At 42.6% G+C, this 25,084-nt stretch overlaps 2 protein-coding genes across 2 annotated transcripts in view; one reads left to right on the forward strand and one right to left on the reverse strand.

Annotated features, from left to right (window-relative positions):
- The window catches only part of LOC135481265 (uncharacterized), a 65,422-nt gene continuing 40,338 nt past the window's right edge, over positions 1 to 25,084 (forward strand). The window contains exons 1-9 of the mRNA XM_064761113.1: positions 1 to 672; positions 10,847 to 10,924; positions 11,240 to 11,334; positions 12,266 to 12,358; positions 12,920 to 12,971; positions 15,691 to 15,758; positions 17,151 to 17,226; positions 18,983 to 19,088; positions 23,134 to 23,230. Of these exons, the coding sequence (XP_064617183.1) occupies positions 1 to 672; positions 10,847 to 10,924; positions 11,240 to 11,334; positions 12,266 to 12,358; positions 12,920 to 12,971; positions 15,691 to 15,758; positions 17,151 to 17,226; positions 18,983 to 19,088; positions 23,134 to 23,230 (1,337 nt within the window). The remainder of the gene's footprint in view (positions 673 to 10,846; positions 10,925 to 11,239; positions 11,335 to 12,265; positions 12,359 to 12,919; positions 12,972 to 15,690; positions 15,759 to 17,150; positions 17,227 to 18,982; positions 19,089 to 23,133; positions 23,231 to 25,084) is intronic.
- On the reverse strand, positions 3,277 to 4,769 carry LOC135481244 (sporozoite surface protein 2-like). The gene has a single exon (XM_064761086.1). The coding sequence runs from the start codon at positions 4,767 to 4,769 to the stop codon at positions 3,870 to 3,872; it is 900 nt and encodes a 299-aa protein (XP_064617156.1). The 3' UTR covers positions 3,277 to 3,869.

The following is a 25,084-nucleotide window of genomic DNA, read 5'->3' on the forward strand; positions in this document are numbered from 1 at the left end:
ATGGCTTCCGTGTTCGTCTTGATAACTTTTGCAGCCAAAAAAGAGCCAAAACCAAGCTCTCCAAGTAACGAAGCAGAAGACAAATCCTTGTCTTCTGAACTGACTTCGGAAGAGGAATCGATTGCAAAAGCTGACACTGCTCAGGACGAGCCAGATGATTCTGACAATGGTGCTACAAAACTTGCGCCAGCAAATTCTTCTTCCGGATCTGAGTCGGAGAGTGAGACCCAATCGAACAAAACTGAAACTGAAAGTGAACATGGCGACGCCAAGACAGACTCATCTGCCTCTACGAAAGTAGATGAAGTGCACTGTACAGACAGTGCACGCTCAGCGAACGAAAACAAAAGCTCAAAGAGTGGTGAGATCCAAAATAACACGGAGCTTAAGATTGTGAGAACGGCTGAGGGTGATGTGAAGGTTGATAACAATACCGACACGCTTATACCTCTAAATGATGATGGCGGTAATAACAACAAACAAGTCACTTTTCTCCTGGGGGATTCGACGGATGAGGGGAAGCACACAGAGAAGGAAGTGGCTGATCGGCAAGAAAACAAAGTTGAGATTAGTGAAAAGGACACGTTGACGACTGAGAAAGAACTGCACCCTGACTATGACCGTACAGCCAGTGTGGATGATTACGGGGGAACTGTCAAGTTAACAGCAGAGGTGAAAGGTTACTTTTGTCTGGATTCAGCTAGGGCAAGAAAACATTTGATGACGGGATATCTACCCAGTGTTACGTATTGTAATTATTAAAAATGAATAAACATTAGCCCCTTATGACTCCACCACCTTTTCATATAATGGCCTAGTGTCGTTGGAGTGTCGACGGTAAAGGTGTTAATTCCGTGCTCATCGAAGGTCCTGGCTGATTCTCTGTTATTGTGCAAGTCTTCTGCAAATAAAATACACTAACATAAAGACCTGCTTTCCGCACTCACCACACCGTCACAATATGTTCCTACTCATTTTAGAATAGATTTATTATAGCCATGAAGGCATCCATCGCACACACGCCTTGGCAGTTACCGCCATCTTCCCACTGCTCCACTATATATGTGAAGCAGGACATGTGCAGAGCTGCTCAAGATGGCGGAAGTGGTGTGTTTGCCGTAGAAGTCCTCATGGCTGTAATAAATATTCTAAAATTGGTAGGGATGTATGATGGTGGTGCATTGGGTGCAGAAAGCAGGTCTTTATGTTGGTGTTATGTATTTGCACAAAACAGAGAGAAAATCGGCCTGGACATTCATTGAGTACGAAATTAACACTGTTGGCATTGAGACTCCAATGGCACCAGGCCAATATGGGAAAAGGAGTTGGAGTGTTTTCAAGGCTAAATTATCATATACATGACTCTAAGTAAAACCATGTGCCCTGCAGTTGGAAGGAGATAAACTACGTTCACAGTAAGCCCTATTCAAACACTCCACGAAAACTCTTTTAAATTTACCTGACAAATCACCTGATTAACACCTACAGCCAGACAGTGCATTGTGTTGTGGATTTGAACCATCAACCGTAGTAGTGAATGATTCAATAAGTTTGCTAACACAAGTCACATGCAGCTAGCTCAGTCAGCCACCAAGGGATGGAGGAAAACAAATTGTTCCCTCTAAGTTGATCACATAAAACTGTCCCAGTTAGGGTTAGAGCCTAGAAAGTGTGGAGATTTTGATGGCAGTAAGTGGTCAGCGCAACCGTTAGAGCTGAGGAAGTGTGGGGATTTTGATGGCAGTAAGAGGTCAGCGCGACCGTTAGAGCTGAGGAAGTGTGAGGATTTTGATGGCAGTAAGTGGTCAGCGCGACTGTTAGAGCTGAGGAAGTGTGGGGATTTTGATGGCAGTAAGTGGTTGATACGACTGTTAGAGCTGAGGAAGTGTCGAGGTTTTGATGGCAGTAAGTGGTGGACATGACTGTTAGAGCCTAGAAAGTGTGGGGATTTTGATGGCAGTAAGTGGTCAGCACGACCGTTAGAGCTGAGGAAGTGTGGGGGATTTGATGGCAGTAAGTGGTAGACATGACCGTTAGAGCTGAGGAAGTGTGGGGGATTTGATGGCAGTAAGTGGTGGACATGACTGTTAGAGCTGAGGAAGTGTGGGGGATTTGATGGCAGTAAGTGGTGGACATGACCGTTAGAGCTGAGGAAGTGTGGGGGATTTGATGGCAGCAAGTGGTGGACATGACTGTTAGAGCTGAGGAAGTGTGGGGGATTTGATGACAGTAAGTGGTGGACATGACTGTTAGAGCTGAGGAAGTGTGGAGGTTTTGATGGGAGCAAGTGGTGGACATGACTGTTAGAGCTGAGGAAGTGTGGGGGATTTGATGGCAGCAAGTGGTGGACATGACTGTTAGAGCTGAGGAAGTGTGGGGGATTTGATGACAGTAAGTGGTGGACATGACTGTTAGAGCTGAGGAAGTGTGGAGGTTTTGATGGGAGCAAGTGGTGGACATGACTGTTAGAGCTGAGGAAGTGTGGGGGATTTGATGGCAGCAAGTGGTGGACATGACTGTTAGAGCTGAGGAAGTGTGGGGGATTTGATGGCAGCAAGTGGTGGACATGACTGTTTGAGCTGAGGAAGTGTGGGGGATTTGATGGCAGTAAGTGGTGGACATGACTGTTAGAGATGAGGAAGTGTGGGGGATTTGATGGCAGTAAGTGGTGGACATGACTATTTGAGCTGAGGAAGTGTGGGGGATTTGATGGCAGGAAGTGGTTGATATGACTGTTAGAGCTGAGGAAGTGTGGGTGATTTGATGGCAGTAAGTGGTGGACATGACTGTTAGAGCTGAGGAAGTGTGGAGGTTTTGATGGGAGCAAGTGGTTGATATGACTGTTAGAGCTGAGGAAGTGTGGGGATTTTGATGGCAGTAAGTGGTTGATACGACTGTTAGAGCTGAGGAAGTGTGGGGATTTTGATGGCAGTGAGTGGTTGATACGACTGTTAGAGCTGAGGAAGTGTGGGGATTTTGATGGCAGTAAGTGGTTGATATGACTGTTAGAGCTGAGGAAGTGTGGGGATTTTGATAGCAGTAAGTGGTTGATACGACTGTTAGAGCTGAGGAAGTGTGAAGGTTTTGATGGCAGTAAGTGGTTGATACGACTGTTAGAGCTGAGGAAGTGTGGGGATTTTGATGGCAGCAAGTGGTGGACATGACTTTTAGAGCTGAGGAAGTGTGAAGGTTTTGATGGCAGTAAGTGGTTGATACGACTGTTAGAGCTGAGGAAGTGTGAAGGTTTTGATGGCAGTAAGTGGTTGATACGACTGTTAGAGCTGAGGAAGTGTGAAGGTTTTGATGGCAGTAAGTGGTTGATACGACTGTTAGAGCTGAGGAAGTGTGGGGATTTTGATGGCAGTAAGTTTTCGATACGACTGTTAGAGCTGAGGAAGTGTGAAGGTTTTGATGGCAGTAAGTGGTCGATACGACTGTTAGAGCTGAGGAAGTGTGAAGGTTTTGATGGCAGTAAGTGGTTGATATGACTTTTAGAGCTGAGGAAGTGTGGGGATTTTGATGGCAGCAAGTGGTGGACATGACTTTTAGAGCTGAGGAAGTGTGAAGGTTTTGATGGCAGTAAGTGGTTGATATGACTGTTAGAGCTGAGGAAGTGTGGGGATTTTGATGGCAGTAAGTTTTCGATACGACTGTTAGAGCTGAGGAAGTGTGAAGGTTTTGATGGCAGTAAGTGGTCGATATGACTGTTAGAGCTGAGGAAGTGTGAAGGTTTTGATGGCAGTAAGTGGTTGATATGACTTTTAGAGCTGAGGAAGTGTGGGGATTTTGATGGCAGCAAGTGGTGGACATGACTTTTAGAGCTGAGGAAGTGTGAAGGTTTTGATGGCAGTAAGTGGTTGATACGACTGTTAGAGCTGAGAAAACATGGAGGTTTTTGATGGCAGCAAGTGGTTGATACGAGTGTTAGAGCTGAGGAAGTGTGAAGGATTTGATGGGAGCAAGTGGTTGATATGACTGTTAGAGCTGAGGAAGTGTGGGGGATTTGATAGCAGCAAGTGGTTGATATGACTGTTAGAGCTGAGGAAGTGTGAAGGTTTTGATGGGAGCAAGTGGTTGATACGACTGTTAGAGCTGAGGAAGTGTGAAAGATTTGATAGCAGCAAGTGGTTGATATGACTGTTAGAGCTGAGGAAGTGTGAAGGTTTTGATGGGAGCAAGTGGTGGACATGACTGTTAGAGCTGAGGAAGTGTGGGGGATTTGATGGGAGCAAGTGGTTGATATGACTGTTAGAGCTGAGGAAGTGTGAAGGTTTTGATGGGAGCAAGTGGTTGATACGACTGTTAGAGCTGAGGAAGTGTGAAGGTTTTGATGGGAGCAAGTGGTTGATACGAGTGTTATAGCTGAGGAAGTGTGAAGGATTTGATGGGAGCAAGTGGTTGATATGACTGTTAGAGCTGAGGAAGTGTGAAGGTTTTGATGGGAGCAAGTGATTGATACGACTGTTAGAGCTGAGGAAGTGTGGGGGATTTGGTGGCAGTAAGTGGTGGACATGACTGTTAGAGCTGAGGAAGTGTGAAGGATTTGATGGGAGCAAGTGGTTGATATGACTGTTAGAGCTGAGGAAGTGTGGGGGATTTGATAGCAGCAAGTGGTTGATATGACTGTTAGAGCTGAGGAAGTGTGAAGGTTTTGATGGGAGCAAGTGGTTGATACGACTGTTAGAGCTGAGGAAGTGTGGGGGATTTGGTGGCAGCAAGTTATGGTAGTAAGTGGTCGACACGACTGTTAGACATGAGGAAGTGGGCATACAATAAGAACAAAGGATATCACTTATCTTCTACCAGTACACCAATTAAGTTGGCTCTGGCAACGAAAATCACTCTGGTTTTTCTGGTTTCATTTATATCACTAGGTAATATTTCATTTGTTCTGAACAAAATCAAATAAGTACATTTTAAGAAACAAGGTTCTCTTGTGGGTGTAAATTTTCATGTAAAGTTTTAATTGTCATATGTGACTGAAATGTATATCTCTACCCTGTCAGCTGGCATCACTGTTGCAGCAAAGGCTGTGTTCCTCAGATGGAAAAGTATGTTCACCTTAGAATGAAAGACAGCACCTGACTAACGTCCACTAAAAGACTACCATTCAAAGTGTCTTGAACCAATATTAAATATTTTATGGATTTTTTTCAACCCAGTAAAAGTTTTGTCTTGACACAGCCTCAGCTCGTCGTCACTATCGAGAGGAAGGTGATGTCACGTTTACTTTAGCTCTCTTATGTCGAAGTTATTTTCCATATAATAGTCAGAGTGGAGTCTACGGCGTGATAAATATAGTTTTCTCAGAAATTGGACATACTGGAAGAATATTTCTTCCACTGCTTGAACTATTGAAACAATAGGCCTACTATAGCATTTACAAGGAACTCCAGGAGTTTCCTGTTTAAATAACCTAGCTGCAGATACGCTGCAGGGGTAGGTCTATTCCTGGTTCAGGATCTTGGCCTTCGGACGGGTTGTGCTGGTGATTTTGACCCCTGTTAAATGTTTACAAAATTACAACAGGATTGTTGTACAGCTAGATTCATGATCAGTTCTGGTAAATCTAACACCACTGAGGCTGATCTAGGCACTCAACTGTCCCCGGATTTTATGCTTCAGTTTTCTAACGGTGGCTTGTAAGATGAAAGCAGCACTAGTTATCACCTAGGCTTGAACACGGCATTTCAGTAATTTTACGGTATTTTATAAATTAAAATTTTTTTCAGTTGTAATAAATTCAGAAAATATTAATTAATTTTAAGTGTTGCCCCATGAGATGTCGTCTTCTCATTCCCATAAACCTTCAGCATCCCTAATTAATTTAGCACTGTCTTTGATATTTGTTATTTAGAAACTGCTGGCTAATCGTTAAAATGAACGACAAAAAATGTATGTGGGGAGATGAATGCAGTTTGGGCGGCTACAGTATGCTATCGTCTGACAAGAGTTAATTGTGATACTGTCGTTGAATATTACATGGCTTGTAAATCAACTGATTTTACGTCTGTGGTGGTCTGTAGATGATACAGACCTGCACTGCAACACTTGGTGAAATGGCCCTTCATCTACACGTTACTAAATCATTGTAAACGATGTCAGAATAATGTCGTATCCTGTAGCTCTGCCGTATCTGTGTTATCATGTCACATGGAGTGAATGGGCACAGGCCACCTCACAGCTTAGGCCCTGCAATCTGACAGCAACGTATTTCATTGGATAAAATTCTGAAGATTGCTGCCTCCATTCACATCAACCATTTGTGCAGTGTTGTCATTTTGTTCTACATGTTACTCGGGGAAACCTCATTAAAATAATAAAGTATGATACTTTTTAGAAAGCATGAATATCCTGCTTTTGACTGAAATATGTTCTATCTATATGTTATGGCTAAGTGTTGTCCTGTCCTTTGAAATGCTGTCTTGCGAGTCACAATTATGAATCTTGCCAATTTCTTCTATACAGAGAACTGCATTAATCCTGGCCATGCAAATACTTTGTGGTTGTAAAACTTCTGTTGTAGCACAGTCTAAATCCAGGCAAATATGGTATAAATTTATGAAATATATTATGTTTATTTGATAATGCCCCTCAAAGGCTATCACAAGAATCATGTTTTAGTTTGATGAACAAATGTGAGGTATATAAACTCTTTGCCAGGCTTGGTGTTGTAAGTGTATCTTTATGTGCGAGGCATAAACTCCTTGCCAGGCTTGGTGTTGTACATGTATCTTTATGTGCGAGGTATATAAACTCTTTGCCAGGCTTGGTGTTGTACATGTATCTTTATGTGCGAGGTATATAAGCTCTTTGCCAGGCTTGGTGTTGTACATGTATCTTTATGTGCGAGGTATATAAACTCTTTGCCAGGCTTGGTGTTGTACATGTATCTTTATGTGCAAGGTATATAAGCTCTTTGCCAGGCTTGGTGTTGTACATGTATCTTTGTGTGCGAGGTATATAAGCTCTTTGCCAGGCTTGGTGTTGTACATGTATCTTTATGTACGAGGTATATAAACTCTTTGCCAGGCTTGGTGTTGTACATGTATCTTTATGTGCAAGGTATATAAGCTCTTTGCCAGGCTTGGTGTTGTACATGTATCTTTATGTGCGAGGTATATAAGCTCTTTGCCAGGCTTGGTGTTGTACATGTATCTTTGTGTATGAGGTATATAAACTCTTTGCCAGGCTTGGTGTTGTACATGTATCTTTATGTGCGAGGTATAAACTCTTTGCCAGGCTTGGTGTTGTACATGTATCTTTATGTGCGAGGTATATAAGCTCTTTGCCAGGCTTGGTGTTGTACATGTATCTTTATGTGCGAGGTATAAACTCTTTGCCAGGCTTGGTGTTGTAAGTGTATCTTTATGTGTGAGGTATATAAACTCTTTGCAGGGCTTGGTGTTGGACATGTATTATGTGCGAGGTATATAAGCTCTTTGCCAGGCTTGGTGTTGGACATGTATCTTTATGTGCGAGGTATATAAGCTCTTTGCCAGGCTTGGTGTTGTACATGTATCTTTATGTGCGAGGTGTATAAACTCTTTGCCAGGCTTGGTGTTGTACATGTATCTTTATGTGCGAGGTATATAAGCTCTTTGCCAGGCTTGGTGTTGGACATGTATCTTTATGTGTGAGGTATATAAGCTCTTTGCCAGGCTTGGTGTTGGACATGTATCTTTATGTGTGAGGTATATAAACTCTTTGCCAGGCTTGGTGTTGTACATGTATCTTTATGTGCGAGGTATGCTTGGTGTTGTACATGTATCTTTATGTGCGAGGTATATAAACTCTTTGCCAGGCTTGGTGTTGTAAGTGTATCTTTATGTGCGAGGTATATAAACTCTTCGCCAGGCTTGGTGTTGGACATGTATCTTTATGTGCGAGGTATATAAGCTCTTTGCCAGGCTTGGTGTTGTACATGTATCTTTATGTGCGAGGTATATAAACTCTTTGCCAGGCTTGGTGTTGTACATGTATCTTTATGTGCGAGGTATATAAGCTCTTTGCCAGGCTTGGTGTTGTACATGTATCTTTATGTGCGAGGTATATAAACTCTTCGCCAGGCTTGGTGTTGTACATGTATCTTTATGTGCGAGGTATAAACTCTTCGCCAGGCTTGGTGTTGTACATGTATCTTTATGTGCGAGGTATATAAGCTCTTTGCCAGGCTTGGTGTTGTACATGTATCTTTATGTGCGAGGTATATAAGCTCTTTGCCAGGCTTGGTGTTGTACATGTATCTTTATGTGTGAGGTATATAAGCTCTTTGCCAGGCTTGGTGTTGTACATGTATCTTTATATGCGAGGTATATAAACTCTTCGCCAGGCTTGGTGTTGTACATGTATCTTTATGTGCGAGGTATAAACTCTTCGCCAGGCTTGGTGTTGTACATGTATCTTTATGTGCGAGGTATATAAGCTCTTTGCCAGGCTTGGTGTTGTATATGTATCTTTATGTGCGAGGTATATAAGCTCTTTGCCAGGCTTGGTGTTGTACATGTATCTTTATGTGCAAGGTATATAAGCTCTTTGCCAGGCTTGGTGTTGTACATGTATCTTTAAGTGCGAGGTATATAAACTCTTCGCCAGGCTTGGTGTTGTACATGTATCTTTGTGTGTGAGGTATATAAACTCTTTGCCATACTTGGTGTTGTATATGTATCTTTATGTTCTTTCACTATTAAGTAAAGTGCAACTTACAGTTGCTGAAATACAGTAAAAAAAATGCAGCATTAAAAAAAAAAGAAAATCAGATTTGAATATGTGGTTCTACAAGTCGGTGTAAGGGAAGTCTTTGGCGCTCATGTCTGTTGATGGTACTGTCAGTTTAATCCAAGAAAGTTTTCCCAGTACAATAGTAAGGAAAGTGAATAAGATAGATGGGGTTATCATTGTAGGTTGAAATGAGGAACATTATTACTATTCTATAATCCTCTTCAACATGTTCAGTTTTGGGTAATGAGTACTTGAGTAAGAAAAACCTTGAGTCATATCCACACCATTTCCACACCTGAACTACACGTATATGTATGTTGTGTTAGAAGATCCCATCATACTCATACTAAATAGATTTCTGATTTCATTTTGAACGAGTATCAAATAGATCACACATTCAGCTGTAGCATATAAATTAACAAAGTGCTTTATCTGTGTGACATTTGTGTGTACTGGTATTCCTTCTTAATTTTGACAATGACGCATAATACTAATCGCATACCCCTAGTGTTGACATTGGCATCTAATAACAGGAAAATTTTAGCAATGTTCAACAAGTTTTTACAGATGGTATCTTAAAAACAACGGCTCCCATCATCGTATATTAAATCTGGACATTCAAACTGGATGGCTCCCTCTGTCCCCTTAAAAGTTCATATGAATAACACCATATATAGATCGGTTCAACTCGTCCTGTGTTTATATATGAATAACACCATGTATAGGTTGGTACAACTCGTCCTGTGTTTGTATATGAATAACGCCATGTATAGATTGGTACAACTCGTCCTGTGTTTGTATATGAATAACGCCATGTATAGATTGGCTCAACTCGTCCTGTGTTTGTATATGAATAACACCATGTATAGATTGGTACAACTCGTCCTGTGTTTGTATATGAATAACGCCATGTATAGATTGGCTCAACTCTTCCTGTGTTTGTATATGAATAAGGCCATGTATAGATTGGTTCTATTCGTCCTGTGTTTATATATGAATAACACCACGTATAGATTGGTACAGCTCTTCCTGTGTTTGTATATGAATAACACCATGTATAGATTGGCACAACTCGTCCTGTGTTTGTATATGAATAACGCCATGTATAGATTGGTACAACTCGTCCTGTGTTTGTATATGAATAACACCATGTACAGATTGGTTCAACTCGATCTGTGTTTATACATGAATAACACCATGTATAGATTGGTACAACTCGTCCTGTGTTTGTATATGAATAACACCATGTATAGATTGGTACAACTCGTCTTGTGTTTGTATATGAATTACACCATGTATAGATTGGTACAACTCTTCCTGTGTTTGTATATGAATAACACCATGTATAGGTTGGTACAATTCGTCCTGTGTTTGTATATGAATAACACCATGTATAGATTGGTTCAACTCGTACTGTGTTTGTATATGAATAACGCCATGTATAAATTGGTACAACTCGTCCTGTGTTTATTGGTTTGGTAAAATCTATACATAGCCCGACATATCTTAAAAAGAACTGCATTTATAGAGCTCTGGTTTTCCTCACATGTAGAGTACAATACACATGAGGGTGATATTGCATCGTTGATTCACTGTGTGCATATTAATTACCATAAAATACAAAATCCATGGCTTATTGTATTGTGTTAGAAGTCATGTTAATAAAGAAAATGTTAGGAGTGGTAATTTAAAAAGTACGGCATGTACAGGTATTGATCTCAGGGTGTACATCCACGTAGAACACAAAGACGTGAAGGGGGTGTTTCATTGTTGATTCTCCCTGTGCATATTTAGCATCGTAAATTACCAGATTCCTGACTTAGTGTATTGTGAAATAGAATCAGTGATAAATAACAGGTTAGGGGTGGTATTTTGAAATGTGCAGCATTTATTAACCTGAAGTGCATATAAAGCACAGTGACACGAGGGGGATGTTTCTTCTCTGATACTCTGTGAGCATACATGTACCATTTATCATAAATTACAAAATTCATGACTTCAGTATTTTATGTTTTGAGTTAAAGTTTTGCATTTATGTGTCTCCTACAGGTGAGCTCTTGGTAGTTTTGCTACCAAATCTAAGTATTTTTGAAACTTGGTAAAATTGTGTGTTTTTTTTTTTCAGACCATTAGTGAAGTCTTGTCTATGCACAAGGTAGAAGATCTATTTTGGAGAACTTCTGAGGATGGAATGTTAAGGCAGGTATGTTGATTTTCATGCCATTGTCAGTATTTTATCTTTCACTTGCCACTTTGTTTTGTATTTAATATTGGCACGTATAAGTCTGATAACAGTACTTAGGTTTTGTTAAGTAATTGTGTCAGCTGCCGTCTGTGCCAGTGGGAAGGATAAGGTGTTGGTAAACTACCAATAAATATAGGAAATCACTTTGATAATTTCAGTGAAGACGAATGATTAAAGCTGGTCACCTGTTGCTGCTAGATGTATATCTATATTCCAAGACTTGTGTTTGGTTGCCTTGTAGTCAGCAGTCATTTTGGTGTTTTCTTTCCTAAGGTAACCTTTATGATAGACTATGGAACAAACTGTGAAAAGATACTCGAGCAGTTGACAAAGTTAGGCGTGGGCAGTGTGAATAACAGCTCTCTAAGGTAAGTCTTGTGGTCCATTTCACTTGTTTGGGGCATATCTGAGGTGGTGAAAACTGTCACCAATTTACCAAAAAACATGCAGATCCAGTTTTAGAGTGTACTGCCAAAGTGCGTTCTAGCATCTGGGTAAGGTTTTCTTCTGTTTGGATATGTAAACCAGGCATCGAGTAGGTATCGTTACTGTGAAGCACAATATTTAGTTCATAAAATACCGAATTATGTGTTTTTGTCAATAAAATTTTAGTGTTGTCTGTTCGCACTCTTTAGTCAGGCCGTGATTTAAAAAATGTTTGTTGTAGGTAACAGCAGAGCTGGAAATTAGCATAGGCCTGCTGACCTGCAGCCAGTATGAGTTATGACCATTTAGCGGTTAACAAGGTACCTGACTGTCTAGTCAGGAGCTTCTGGCTCGTGGCTGGACAACTGCTGGCTTGTATTGGTGGCACTACTTTGGCTGTCAAAACAGCATGATTTTTTAATTAAATTAAACGTGGCATTTTCTTTATTTAGGGGGAGGGTATATAAAACAGGAGGATAGGTGTCAGTATGACAGTCTAATAGAGAAGGTCACACATGATCATTTCTAAAAGTACGGATGGAATTGATTGTTTTTTTGTTTTTTTTTTTGATTGGTGTTTTACGCCGTACTCAAGAATATTTCACTTATACGACGGCGACCAGCATTATGGTGGGTGGAAACCGGGCACAGCTTAAATACATACATACGGGCACATACTAGTAAAAGATGGTATGTACGCTTTTAAAAATCATGCTGTAATTCATCTGGCTTGCTTTGTTTTAAGACAGATGGTCTTAAATATTTTAGTGGACTTTACAGCTTAAATGTGAAAGTTCATAGAGTACCATACAAATTACTGGTTGTTTTCTTCATGCAGAGTGTCCATTGTTTTTGTATGTCTTTCTGGAGCAGCATGTTTCCAGCCACCTACTATTGTAAGGCCGATGATGATGAAGAGGAAAGCTTGTCATCTGCTATGGAATCAACCAAAGAAGAAAATGAAGGGTAAATTTGATAGCATGTATTGCCTCATTGCCTCAGTCTCAGGCAAGGATATCAAAGATCAAATTTCCATGTGATTTTTGAACCTACATGTATGTATTTTGACTTCAGACAAAACTATGTTGGTAGGGTTGGGCAATTTGAGAGCTTCACAAGAAGTGTAACTTTAAAGTGTACATAGAATAATGCCCTCAAAACGTGTTTGAGTAAACCTCTTGCAAACATGCAAAAAGGTTGAAGAATTACAGCAGGTGTGTTTCTTCTGGATAATGCATGATGCTTTGTTTTCTGCAATTCAGTGGTAATTTATTTGTGGTAAACGTTGTGGTAAACGTTGATTTGATTTGAAATCAAATAGGCCTTTTTCAAACTCTTGACTGGAAAGGTGTTATGGATAGAAGTGGTTAGGCACCCTATTATAGCCTTAAATTTAAGACTCACTCGTGCCAGTATTTTCATTAATATTTCTGTGTGGGAAAGTAATTTCTACACTGATGTATTCAGGTGTGATGATGATTGCAGTGACTGCCTACCATATTCAATGTCTTTATATGCCACTTGCAGGTCAATGGAAGAATTTCGAAAGTCTATCAAGTCCAGACTGCTTGTTGCTGAAGTAAGTTGATTTACATCAGAGTCCAGTGATTCTGGCAAGGGACCTAACCTCTGCTAATTGTCAACTCGAAAAACTGACATGGATAGTATGTCTCATTTATTTATAGGGTGTGAGAATCTATGTATCACATCGACTGGCCTGATGACTCACTGTGACATCACACCGACTGGCCTGATGACTCACTGTGACATCACACCGACTGGCCTGATGACTCACTGTGACATCACACCGACTGGCCTGATGACTCACTGTGACATCACACCGACTGGCCTGATGACTCACTGTGACATCACACTGACTGGCCTGATGACTGGATGGTAACCCACTGTCACAGCTCACCGACTGGCCTGGTAACACTCTGTGACAGCATATCGACTGGCCGGGTTACTCTCTGTGACATCTCACTGACTGGCATAGTAACACACTGTGACAGCAGACTGACTGGCCTGGTAACACACTGTGACATTTTACTGACTGGCCTGGTAATGCACTGTGACAGCACACTGACTGGTCTGATCACTCACTGGCATCTCACTGACTAACTCACTGTGATATCTCACTGACTGGTCTGGTAACTCACTATGACAGCTCCCTGACTGGTCTGGTAACTCACTGTGACAGCTCACTGACTGGTCTGGTAACACACAGTAACAGCACACTGACTGGTCTGGTAACTCACTATGACAGCTCCCTGACTGGTCTGGTAACTCACTGTGACAGCTCACTGTCTGGTCTGGTAACACACAGTAACAGAACACTGACTGGTCTGTTAACTCAGTGTGACATCTCACTGACTGGCCTGTTAACTGGATGTGACATCTCACAGACTGGTCTGGTAACTAAGTGTAACATCTCACTAACTGGTCTGTTAACTCAGGGTGCCATCTCACTGACTGGTCTGGTAACATATTGTGACATCTCACTGACTGCTCTGGTAACTCAATGTGACATCTCACTGATTGCTCTGGTAACTCAATGTGACATCTCACTGACTGCTCTGGTAACTCAATGTGACATCTCACTGACTGGTCTGTTAACATACTGTGGCAGCTTACGGGCCAGCCTGCAAGCACAGTGTGACAGATCACATTCTGGCCTGGTAACACATTATGACATCTCACTGACTGGTCTGGTAGCACGCTGTTACAGCTCACTGACTGGCCTGGTAATGCAGGGTGACATCCCACTGACTGGTCTGGTATGACACTGTGATAGCACACTGAGTGGTCTGGTAATGCATGGTGACATCTCACTGACAGGCATGGTATCAAACTCTGATAGCACACTGACTGGTGTGGTAACTGACGGTGGTAGCTCACTTACTGGCCTGGTAATTCATGGTAACATCTCACTAACTGATCTGGTAACTCAATGTGACATCTCACTGACTGCTCTGGTAACTCGGTGTGACATCTCACTGACTCATCAGGTAATGCTCTGTGACAGCACACTGACTGGTCTGGTAATGCTCTGTGACAGCACTCTGACTGGTCTGAGGAACTCGCTGTGACATCTCACTGACTGGTCTGGTAATGCACTGTGACAGCACACTGACTGGTCTGAGGAGCTCACGGTGACAGCTCACTGACTGGCCTGGTAGTGCACGGTGACATCTCAATGACTGATCTGATAACTCACGGTGACATCTCACTGACAACACATTTGATGTATACATGTATCTTGTGATTCCAACTCTGACAGTATGTCTTAACACACAGTAATACTGTGTGTAATGGTTCGCCTCTGGCATTACTTTTAATGTTGACTGCCTGTGACAGCTCTCCTTCAGCTTTTCTCAAGTCCTCACATGAATTGTGATCAAGCACCATTTAACTCTTACATGTACCTCCCATACTAACATTGTGTTAACTGACGGTGATAATGCATTTCATGGTACTAACATGGTGTTAACTGACGGTGATAATGCACATCATGGTACTAATATGGTGTTAATTGATGGTGATAATGCACATCATGGTACTAATATGGTGTTAACTAACGGTGATAATGCATATCATGGTACTAACATTGTGTTAATTGACGGTGATAATGCGTATCATGGTACCAACATGGTGTTAACTGACGGTCATAGTACATTACATGGTACCAACGTTGTGTTAACTGATGGTGATAATGCATATCACAGTACTAACATGGTGTTAACTGATGGTGATAATGCATATCATGGTACTAACATGGTGTTGACTGACGGTGATAATGCATATCACAGTTCAAATATGGTGTTAACTGACGGTGATAATGCACATCATGGTACTAACATGGTGTTAACTGACGGTGATAATGCACATCATGGTACCAACATGGTGTTAACTGATGGTGATAATGAATATCATGGTACTTGTTATTTTCATACTGACTTTCACACCACTTTATTATTTGTAAAATTCATGCTGACGGAAAACTTTCTATATCCGTTATCTCCCTGTCAGTGTATGTTTTACCCACATACATTCCACCAAGAGGATATTCTAATGTGCATGTATGTTCTTGCACTTATAAATTTTGGTATAAGAAACAATATTGTTGTCTTTTTTCACAGCTAAACTCCTACTGAGAAAGAAAGTGGCTGTAAAAGTCTGAAAATGGCTGGAAAAATGAGAAAGTGGCTCTTAAAGTCTGAAAGTGGCTGTAAATGTCAGAAACTTGCTGTAAACTATGAAAGTGGCTCTAAAAGTGCCTCCCTCCTTTTGTTCTGCAGGTGGTGGAATCCGTCAAAGGCAACTCTAGACTAACATTTGATTACATCGTTCTCATTGTCTTAGCCAGGTATGGGTTTAGTTTTAACAGTTTGGTAATCTGCTACATGGACATTTTGTCACATTGAAATGTTATAACAGTGGGTATTGGATCATAAGCTACATGTAGCAAGGGTTGGTGTACTATTATGGTGTGGACTTCATGAAGATGTTAAACAAATCTCTAAACTACTACATGTGTATATCACTTGTATGTTATGTTCTTCTGCTGTGTTGTTGCCTGAATTAATAGTAACATAAACTACATCATTTATAGTTAAGTAGAACATCTATTCTTGTTCAATATGAATCTACCTGAAGGCCTAAAACTTCTACAAGTTCCTCGGTCTTTTTCTTTTGTTAACTAAATTTACAGATTTATGTAAATAATGTGTGTGTCTTATTTGGTTACTGTTGACTCACTGACTATTTTGTAGACTCGCTGACTCCTTTGTAGACTTTTCACAAAGTCTTTGTAGATCTAAAGATATTTAAACTACATTGTCTTGTTGCATAAAAGCCAACAGATGGTCATGGGTGACAAATTGCATATATATATATATATATATATATATATATATATATATATATATATATATATATAATGTGTATATATATATATGTGTGTGTGTGTGTGTATATATATATATATATATATATATATATATATATATATATATATATATATATACATTGTTCATGAACAAGGACCTTCACATATATATAAACATTGTTCATGCACGTGGACCTACACATACACATGGACCTAGACGTATATATATACATTGTTCATGTACTGTACATATACCTACACATATATGTAAACGTTGTTCATGCACATGGACCTATGCGTATATATAAATGTTGTTCATGCACATGGACCTACACGTATGTATAAACGTTGTTCATGCACATGGACCTACACGTATGTATAAACATTGTCCATGCACATGGACCTATGCGTATATATGAAAGTTGTTCATGCACATGTACCTACACATATATATAAACGTTGTTCATGCACATGGACCTACATATACAGTGTACACATGGACCTACATGTAAATATAAACATTGTTCATGTACTATACATGTACCTACACATATATATAAACATTGTTCATGTACATGGACCTATATGTATATATATAAACATTGTTCAACAACATGGACATATGTGTTTATATACTTTGTTCATGTTTGTGTACATTGTATCTACATGGATATACATATACATTCTTCATGTGACTATTAGCAGGTATTGCAGGAATCGCACTAATTCAGAAAGTGATGTTTTTAATCATAACTTATCATAATCATAATCGTAATTTTTGCATAAGTTGAATTTGTATTGACCAGATTGACATTGTTTACTAGCTGCTATATGTAGTGTTTGTAATGGTTGCTGTGTTTGTCTCTCCAGTATGATAGCGTGTATGGGGCTTGTGGAGAACAGTTCTGTGATTCTGGTCGCCAGCATGCTTGTCTCCCCCTTGATGGTGAGTACGAGAGGGTGATCTAATGGTCAGTCGGGTGCCAGGAAAGGCTGATTTGACCAGAATGTATACAGCCTCTATGACGGTACTAGGAAAGGCTTATTTGACCTGAATGTATACAGCCTCTGAGACGGACCTAGGAAAGGCTCAATTGACCAGAATGTATACAGCCTCTATGACGGTACTAGGAAAGGCTTATTTGACCTGAATGTATACAGCCTCTATGACGGTACTAGGAAAGGCTCATTTGACCTGAATGTATGTATACAGCCTCTGGGATGGTGCCAGGAAAGGCTGATTTGACCAGAATGTATACAGCCTCTGGGGTGGTACCAGGAAAGGCTCATTTGACCAGAATGTATACAGCCTCTATGATGGTACCAGGAAAGGCTCACTTGACCTGAATGTATACAGCCTCTGAGATGGTACTGGGGAAGGCTCATTTGACCAGAATGTATACAGCCTTTGGGGCAGTACCAGGAAAGGCTCATTTGACCTGAATGTATACAGCCTGTGGGAGGGTACCAGGAAAGGCTCATTTGACCTGAATGTATACAGCCTCTATGATGGTACTGGGGAAGGCTCATTTGACCTGAATGTATATAGCCTCTGGGGTGGTACCAGGAAAGGCTCATTTGACCTGAATGTATACAGCCTCTATGATGGTACTAGGAAAGGCTCATTTGACCTGAATGTATACAGCCTCTGGGGCGCAACCAGGAAAGCCTTATTTGACCTGAATGTATATAGCCTCTGGGACGGTACCAGGAAAGGTTAATTTGACCTGAATGTATACAGCCTTTGGGGCGGAACGAGGAAAGGCTCATTTGACCTGAATGTATTCAGCCTCTGGGAGGGTACCAGGAAAGGCTCATTTGACCTGAATGTATACAGCCTCTGGGGTGGTACCAGGAAAGGCTCATTTGACCAGAATGTATACAGCCTTTGGGACCGTACAAGGAAAGGCTCACTTGACCTGAATGTATACAGCCTCTGAGATGGTACTGGGGAAGGCTCATTTGACCAGAATGTATACAGCCTTTGGTACCGTACAAGGAAAGGCTCATTTGACCAGAATGAAAACAGCCTCTGAGATGGTACTGGGGAAGGCTCATTTGACCAGAATGTATACAGCCTTTGGAACCGTACAAGGAAAGGCTCATTTGACCTGAATGTATACAGCCTCTATGATGGTACTGGGGAAGGCTCATTTGACCAGAATGTATACAGCCTTTGGCGCAGTACCAGGAAAGGCTGATTTGACCTGAATGTATTCAGCCTCTGGGAGGGTACCAGGAAAGGCTCATTTGACCAGAATGTATACAGCCTTTGAGGCAGTACCAGGAAATGCTCATTTGACCAGAATGTATACAGCCTTTGGGAGGTACCAGGAAAGGTTTATTTGACCGTAATTTCTACAGCCTCTGGGGCAGCACTAGGAAAGGCTCATTTGAACAGAATTTATATGTCCTCATTTACACATTGTCCAGTGTCATGTCTTGCACGCTGAAAGCTTCTCACTATTATGTTCTTTGAGCGCATGTATTTCTTTAATATTAGATTATATTTTTATTTTCCATTTGCACTGCATTTGTTAATATGAACACAAGAAACAAGTCAGCTACCTCAATTTGCCTAGTGCTTTTGAAAATTCTGATTACCCTGTAAACTAAAAGTGTTTCTGCTTCTGTAGGAATCCTGTGGATAGAGACCTTATAAAGTTTGTAGTGTGCAGTTTTAACCGTGTCATCTTTTACAGGGTCCAATCATGGCTGGTACCTTTGGTATTGTGATCAAAAACAGTGAGCTGAAGCGTATGGGAATAAAGAATGAGCTGATCGGTCTGACGCTGTGTGTCGCTTGTGGTGAGTTTGACCTGTGGTCTGTGTGTGACCTGTGGTGAGTTTGACCTGTGGTCTGTGTGTGGCCTGTGGTGAGTTTGACATGTGGTCTATGTGTGGCCTGTGGTGAGTTTGGCATGTGGTCTGTGTGTGGCTTGAGGTGAGTTTTACCAGTGGTCTGCGTGGGGGGGGGGGGGGGGGGTAAGTTTGACCTGTGGTCTGTGTGTGACCTGTGGTGAGTTTGACCTGTGGTCTGTGTATGGCCTTTGGTGACTTTGACCTGTGGTCTGTGTGTGGCCTGTGGTAAGTTTGACCTGTGGTCTTTGTTTGAACTGTGGTGAGTTTTGACCTGTGGTCTTTGTGTGGCCTGTGGTGAGTTTGACCTGTGATATATGAGTGGCCTTTGGTGAGTTTGACCTGTGGTCTGTGTGTGGCCTGTGGTAAAGTTGACATATGGTCTGTGTGTGGGTGAGTTTGACCTGTGGTCTGTGTGTGACCTGTGGTAAAGTTGACATATGGCCTGTGTGTGGGTGAGTTTGACCTGTGGTCTGTGTGTGGCCTGTGGTAAAGTTGACATATGGCCTGTGTGTGGGTGAGTTTGACCTGTGGTCTGTGTGTGATATGTGGTAAGTTTTACCTGTAGCCTGTGCGTGGCCTGTGGTGTGTTTGGTCTCTGGCCTGTGTGTAGTGAGTTTGACCTGTGGTCTGTGTGTGGCCTGTGGTGAGTTTGACCTGTGGTCTGTGTGTGATATGTGGTAAGTTTTACCTGTGGCCTGTGCGTGGCCTGTGGTGAGTTTGGTCTCTGGCCTGTGTGTAGTGAGTTTGACCTGTGGTCTATGTGTGATCTGTGGTAAGTTTGACCTGTGGCCTGTGCGTGGCCTGTGGTGTGTTTGGTCTCTGGCCTGTGTGTAGTGAGTTTGACCTGTGGTCTATGTGTGATGTGTGGTAAGTTTGACCTGTGGCCTGTGCGTGGCCTGTTGTGTGTTTGGTCTCTGGCCTGTGTGTAGTGAGTTTGACCTGTGGTCTATGTGTGATCTGTGGTAAGTTTGACCTGTGGCCTGTGCGTGGCCTGTGGTGTGTTTGGTCTCTGGCCTGTGTGTAGTGAGTTTGACCTGTGGTCTATGTGTGATCTGTGGTAAGTTTGACCTGTGGCCTGTGCGTGGCCTGTGGTGTGTTTGGTCTCTGGCCTGTGTGTAGTGAGTTTGACCTGTGGTCTGTGTGTGGCCTGTGGTGAGTTTGACCTGTGGTCTGTGTGTGGCCTGTGGTGTGTTTGGTCTCTGGCCTGTGTGTAGTGAGTTTGACCTGTGGTCTATGTGTGATCTGTGGTAAGTTTGACCTGTGGCCTGTGCGTGGCCTGTGGTGTGTTTGGTCTCTGGCCTGTGTGTAGTGAGTTTGACCTGTGGTCTGTGTGTGACCTGTGGTGAGTTTGACCTGTGGTCTGTGTGTGGCCTGTGGTGAGTTTGACCTGTGGTCTGTGTGTGATATGTGGTAAGTTTTACCTGTGGCTTTTGTGTGGCCTGTGTGTGACCTGTGGTGAGATTGGTCTCTGGCCTGTGCTTGGCCACCGGTGAGTTTGACCTGTGATTTGTGTGTGGCCTTTGGTGAGTTTGACCAGTGGTCTGTGTGTGACCTGTGGTGAGTTTGACATGTGCTCTGTGTGTGGCCAGGGGTGAGTTTGACCTTTGGTCTGTTTGTGGCCTGTGGTGAGTTTGGTCTCTGGTCTGTGTGTGGCCTTTGGTAAGTTTGATCAGTAGTCTTTCTGTGGCCTGTGGTAAGTTTGATCATTAGTCTGTGTGCGGCCTGTGGTGAATTTGTCCTCTGGCCTGTGTGTGGCCAGTGGTGAGTTCGACCTGTGATCTGTGTGTGGCCTGTGGTAAGTTTGACCTGTGATCTGTGTGTGGCCTTTGGTGAGTTTGACCTGTGGTCTGTGTGCGGTCATTGGTGAGTTTGACCTGTGGTCTGTGCGTGGATGAGTTTGACCTCTGGCCTGTGTGTGGCCAGTGGTGAGTTTGGTTTCTGGCCTGTGTGTGGCCAGGGGTAAGTTTGACCTGTGATCTCTGTGTGGCCTGTGGTAAATTTGACCTGTGGTCTGTGTGTGACCTGTGGTGAGTTTGACATGTTGTCTTTGTTTGAATTGTGGTGAGTTTGACCTGTGGTCTATGTGTGGCCTATGGTGAGTTTGACCTGTGGTCTGTGTGTGGGTGAGTTTGACCTGTGGTCTGTTTGTGGCCTGTGGTGAGTTTGACCTCTGGCGTGTTTGTTGCCAGTGGTGAGTTTGGTCTCTGGCCTTTGCTTGGCCAATGGTTGGTTTGACCTGTGATTTGTGTGTGGCCTTTGGTGAGTTTGACCTGTGGTCTGTGTGTGGCCTATGATGAGTTTGACCTGTGATCTGTGTGTGGCTTTTGGTGAGTTTGACCTGTGATCTGTGTGTGGCCTGTGGTAAGTTTGACATGTGGTGTGTGTGTGGCCTGTGTGTGGTCTTTGGAGAGTTTGGTCTCTGGCCTGTGTGTGGCCTGTGGTGAGTTTGACATGTGATCTGTGTGTGGCTTTTGGTGAGTTTGACCTGTGGTGTGTGTGTGGCCTGTGGTGAGTTTGACATGTGGTCTATGTGTGGGTGAGTTTGACCTGTGGTCTGTGTTTGGCCTGTGGTACGTTTGACCTCTGGCGTGTTTGTTGCCAGTGGTGAGTTTGGTCTCTGGCCTTTGTGTGGCCAATGGTGAGTTTGACCTGTGGTCTGTGTGTGGCCTATGATGAGTTTGACCTGTGGTCTGTGTGTGGGTGAGTTTGACCTGTGGTCTGTTTGTGGTCTGTGGTGAGTTTGACTGTGATCTGTGTGTGGCCTGTGGTGAGTTTGATCAATAGTCTGTGTGTGGCCGGTGGTAAATTTGTCCTCAGGCCTGTATTTGTCCAGTGGTGAGTTCGACCTGTGATCTGTGTGTGGCCTGTGCCAAGTTTGACCTGTGATCTGTGTGTGGCCTGTGTTGAGTTTGATCAATAGTCTGTGTGTTGCCTTGGGTGAATTTGTCCTCTGGCCTGTGTGTGGCCTGTGGTGAGTTTGGTTTCTGGTCTGTGTATGACCTGTGGTAAGTTTGATCAATTGTCTGTGTGGCCTGCAGTGAATTCGTCCTCTGGTCTGTGTGTGGCCTGTGGTGAGTTTGGTCTCTGGTCTGTGTGTGGCCTGTGGTAAGTTTGACCTGTGATCTGTGTGTGGCCTTTGGTGAGTTTGACCTGTGGTCTGTGTGGCCTGTGGTGAATTTGTTCTCTGGCCTGTGTGTGGCCTGTGGTGAATTTGTCCTCTGGTCTGTGTGTGGCCAGTGGTGAGTTTGGTCTCTGGTCTGTGTGTGCCCTGCGGTAACTTTGATCAATAGTCTGTGTGTGGCCTGTGGTGGATTTGTCCTCTGGCCTGTGTGTGGCCTGTGGTAAATTTAAGGTGGTCATCTGTTTCTTTGTCAGGAAGATGATCAGATATGACTAGGTCAGGAAGGTGGTCAGCCTGTGAACAAGCCAAGAAGCTGTTCAGCTTTTATTAGGTCAGGAAGCCGGTCAGCTGTGACCACAGTAGGTCAGGAAGCTGGTCAGCTGTGACTACAGTAGGTCACAAAGCTGGTCAGCTGTGACTACACTAGGTCACAAAGCTGGTCATTTGTGACTGCAGTAGGTCAGAAAGATGGTCAGGTATCTAGCCAAGCTCTGTGATTTACTCTGTTCTCTGTTGTATAAGTGAAACATTCAGATTCTTGAGAAGGTTTGAACATGAGCCAAATCAAACAGGTTGTCATCTACCTGTTGTAGAGTGGTGGTCTACTCACTCAGGTAACTCCAGTTTCATTCACCTATTATCAGGACCACAGTTGTGGAAATGAAACATTTTTGAGTACAGCAATGAACACAAATCAAATAAATGAATAAATAAATAATGATGACGTGGTGTACTCTTAAACATTGTACAAATGTACGACAGTATTTTATCACCTCTTCATTTCCCAATTCACACACTGGAATCTGGATGTTTACAATCACTGGTGTGGCAGTTCTAGTGTTAACTATAGCTGCTGATGTGTTGTTGTAGGGATCTTGTGTGGAATTGTGTTCGGCCTGTGTGTAGCCATTCCTGGTAACCATTGGGGCAGCAGCACCGAGTGGCCAACCATCGAAATGAAGTCCAGGTAATTATATATCTGCAGTAAAGCTGTGAGACCCTGTGAAGTGCTGGCTGTTACATCAGCCATACAACCTCATTCCACGATACTGGCTGTTACATCAATCATACAACCTTATTCCAGGGTGCTGGCTGTTACATCAATCATACAACCTTATTCCAGGGCGCTGGCTGTTACATTAACCATACAACCTCATTCCACGATACTGGCTGTTACATCAATCATACAACCTCATTCCAGGGTACTGGCTGTTACATCAATCATACAACCTTATTCCAGGATACTGGCTGTTACATCAGCCATACAACCTCATTCCAGGATTCTGGCTGTTAAATCAATCATACAACCTCATTCCAGAGTACTGGCTGTTACATCAATCATACAACCTCATTCCAGGATACTGGCTGTTACATCAATCATACAACCTCATTCCAGGGTGCTGGCTGTTACATCAGCCATACAATCTTATTCCAGTCTCCTGGCTGTTACATCAATCATACAACCTCATTCAAGGGTACTTTCTGTTACATCAACCATACAACTTCATTCCAGGGTACTTTCTGTTACATGAACTATACAGCCTCATTTCAGGGTGCTGGCTGTTACAGGAACCATACAACCTCATTCCAGAGTGCTTGCTGTTACATCAATCACACAACCTCATTCGAGGATACTGGCTGTTACATCAGCCATACAACATTCCAGGATACTGGCTGTTACATCAGCCATGCAACCTCATTCCAGGGTACTTGGTGTTACATCAGCCATACAACCTTATTCAAGGGTGTTGGCTGTTACATTAACCATACAACCTCATTCTAGGGTGCTGGCTGTTACATCAACAATACAGTCTCATTCCAGGGTGCTGGCTGTTACATTTACCATACAAGCTCATTCCAGGGTGCTGGCTGTTACATCAGCAATACCGTGTCATTCCAGGGTGCTGGCTGTTACATTTACCATACAAGCTCATTCCAGGGTGCTGGCTGTTACATTTACCATACAAGCTCATTCCAGGGTGCTGGCTGTTACATCAGCAATACAGTTTCATTCCAGGGTGCTGGCTGTTACATTTACCATACAAGCTCATTCCAGGGTGCTGGCTGTTACATCAGCAATACAGTTTCATTCCAGGGTGCTGGCTGTTACATTTACCATACAAGCTCATTCCAGGGTGCTGGCTGTTACATCAGCAATACCGTGTCATTCCAGAAGCTGTTCCATCAATCATATAACCTCATTCCAGGGCGGTGATAAGACATTGGCTTGAAAAAACTGAAAGAGATTTCACTTCTAGAAAATACACAGTTAATGTATTTATTAATTTATTTGATTGGTTTTTAACGCTGTACTCAAGAATATTTCACTTATACGAAGACGGCCAGCATTATGATGGCAGGAAACCGGGCCAAGCCCGGCGGAACCCACAACCATCCGCAGGTTGCTGGCAGACCTTCCCACTTGTGGCCGGAGAGGAAGCCAGCATGAGCTGGACATGAACTCACAGCGACTGCATTGCTGAGTCACAGTGTCCCCAAAAATTTATTTTTTTTTATGACATAATTTTTCAGCATAAAGAGAAGAATGAGAGCCAGACAAGAATAATTAGGAATCAAAACAGTTTGAAAGCTTTCCTGATTGAAAAGTCAAGTTAATATTTTATATACCTGTCATAATGGAGGGTTTAAGCACTCCTAAATTTCCTAATTCTGTTAAAGCCGATCAACATAGACAGTATAGAGATGGTGTGACGTTGGAGAGAAGCTCCAATGGTTGTGGAAGTCATGCGCCGGACTCTGGAGGAACTGTGAATAGGAGTGGTGTGCAAAAGTATCATAGGCTGTAGATTGTATTATAACG

This window comes from Liolophura sinensis, unplaced genomic scaffold (genome assembly GCF_032854445.1).
Source record: "Liolophura sinensis isolate JHLJ2023 unplaced genomic scaffold, CUHK_Ljap_v2 scaffold_14, whole genome shotgun sequence".
Classification (NCBI taxonomy): Eukaryota; Metazoa; Mollusca; class Polyplacophora; order Chitonida; family Chitonidae; genus Liolophura; species Liolophura sinensis.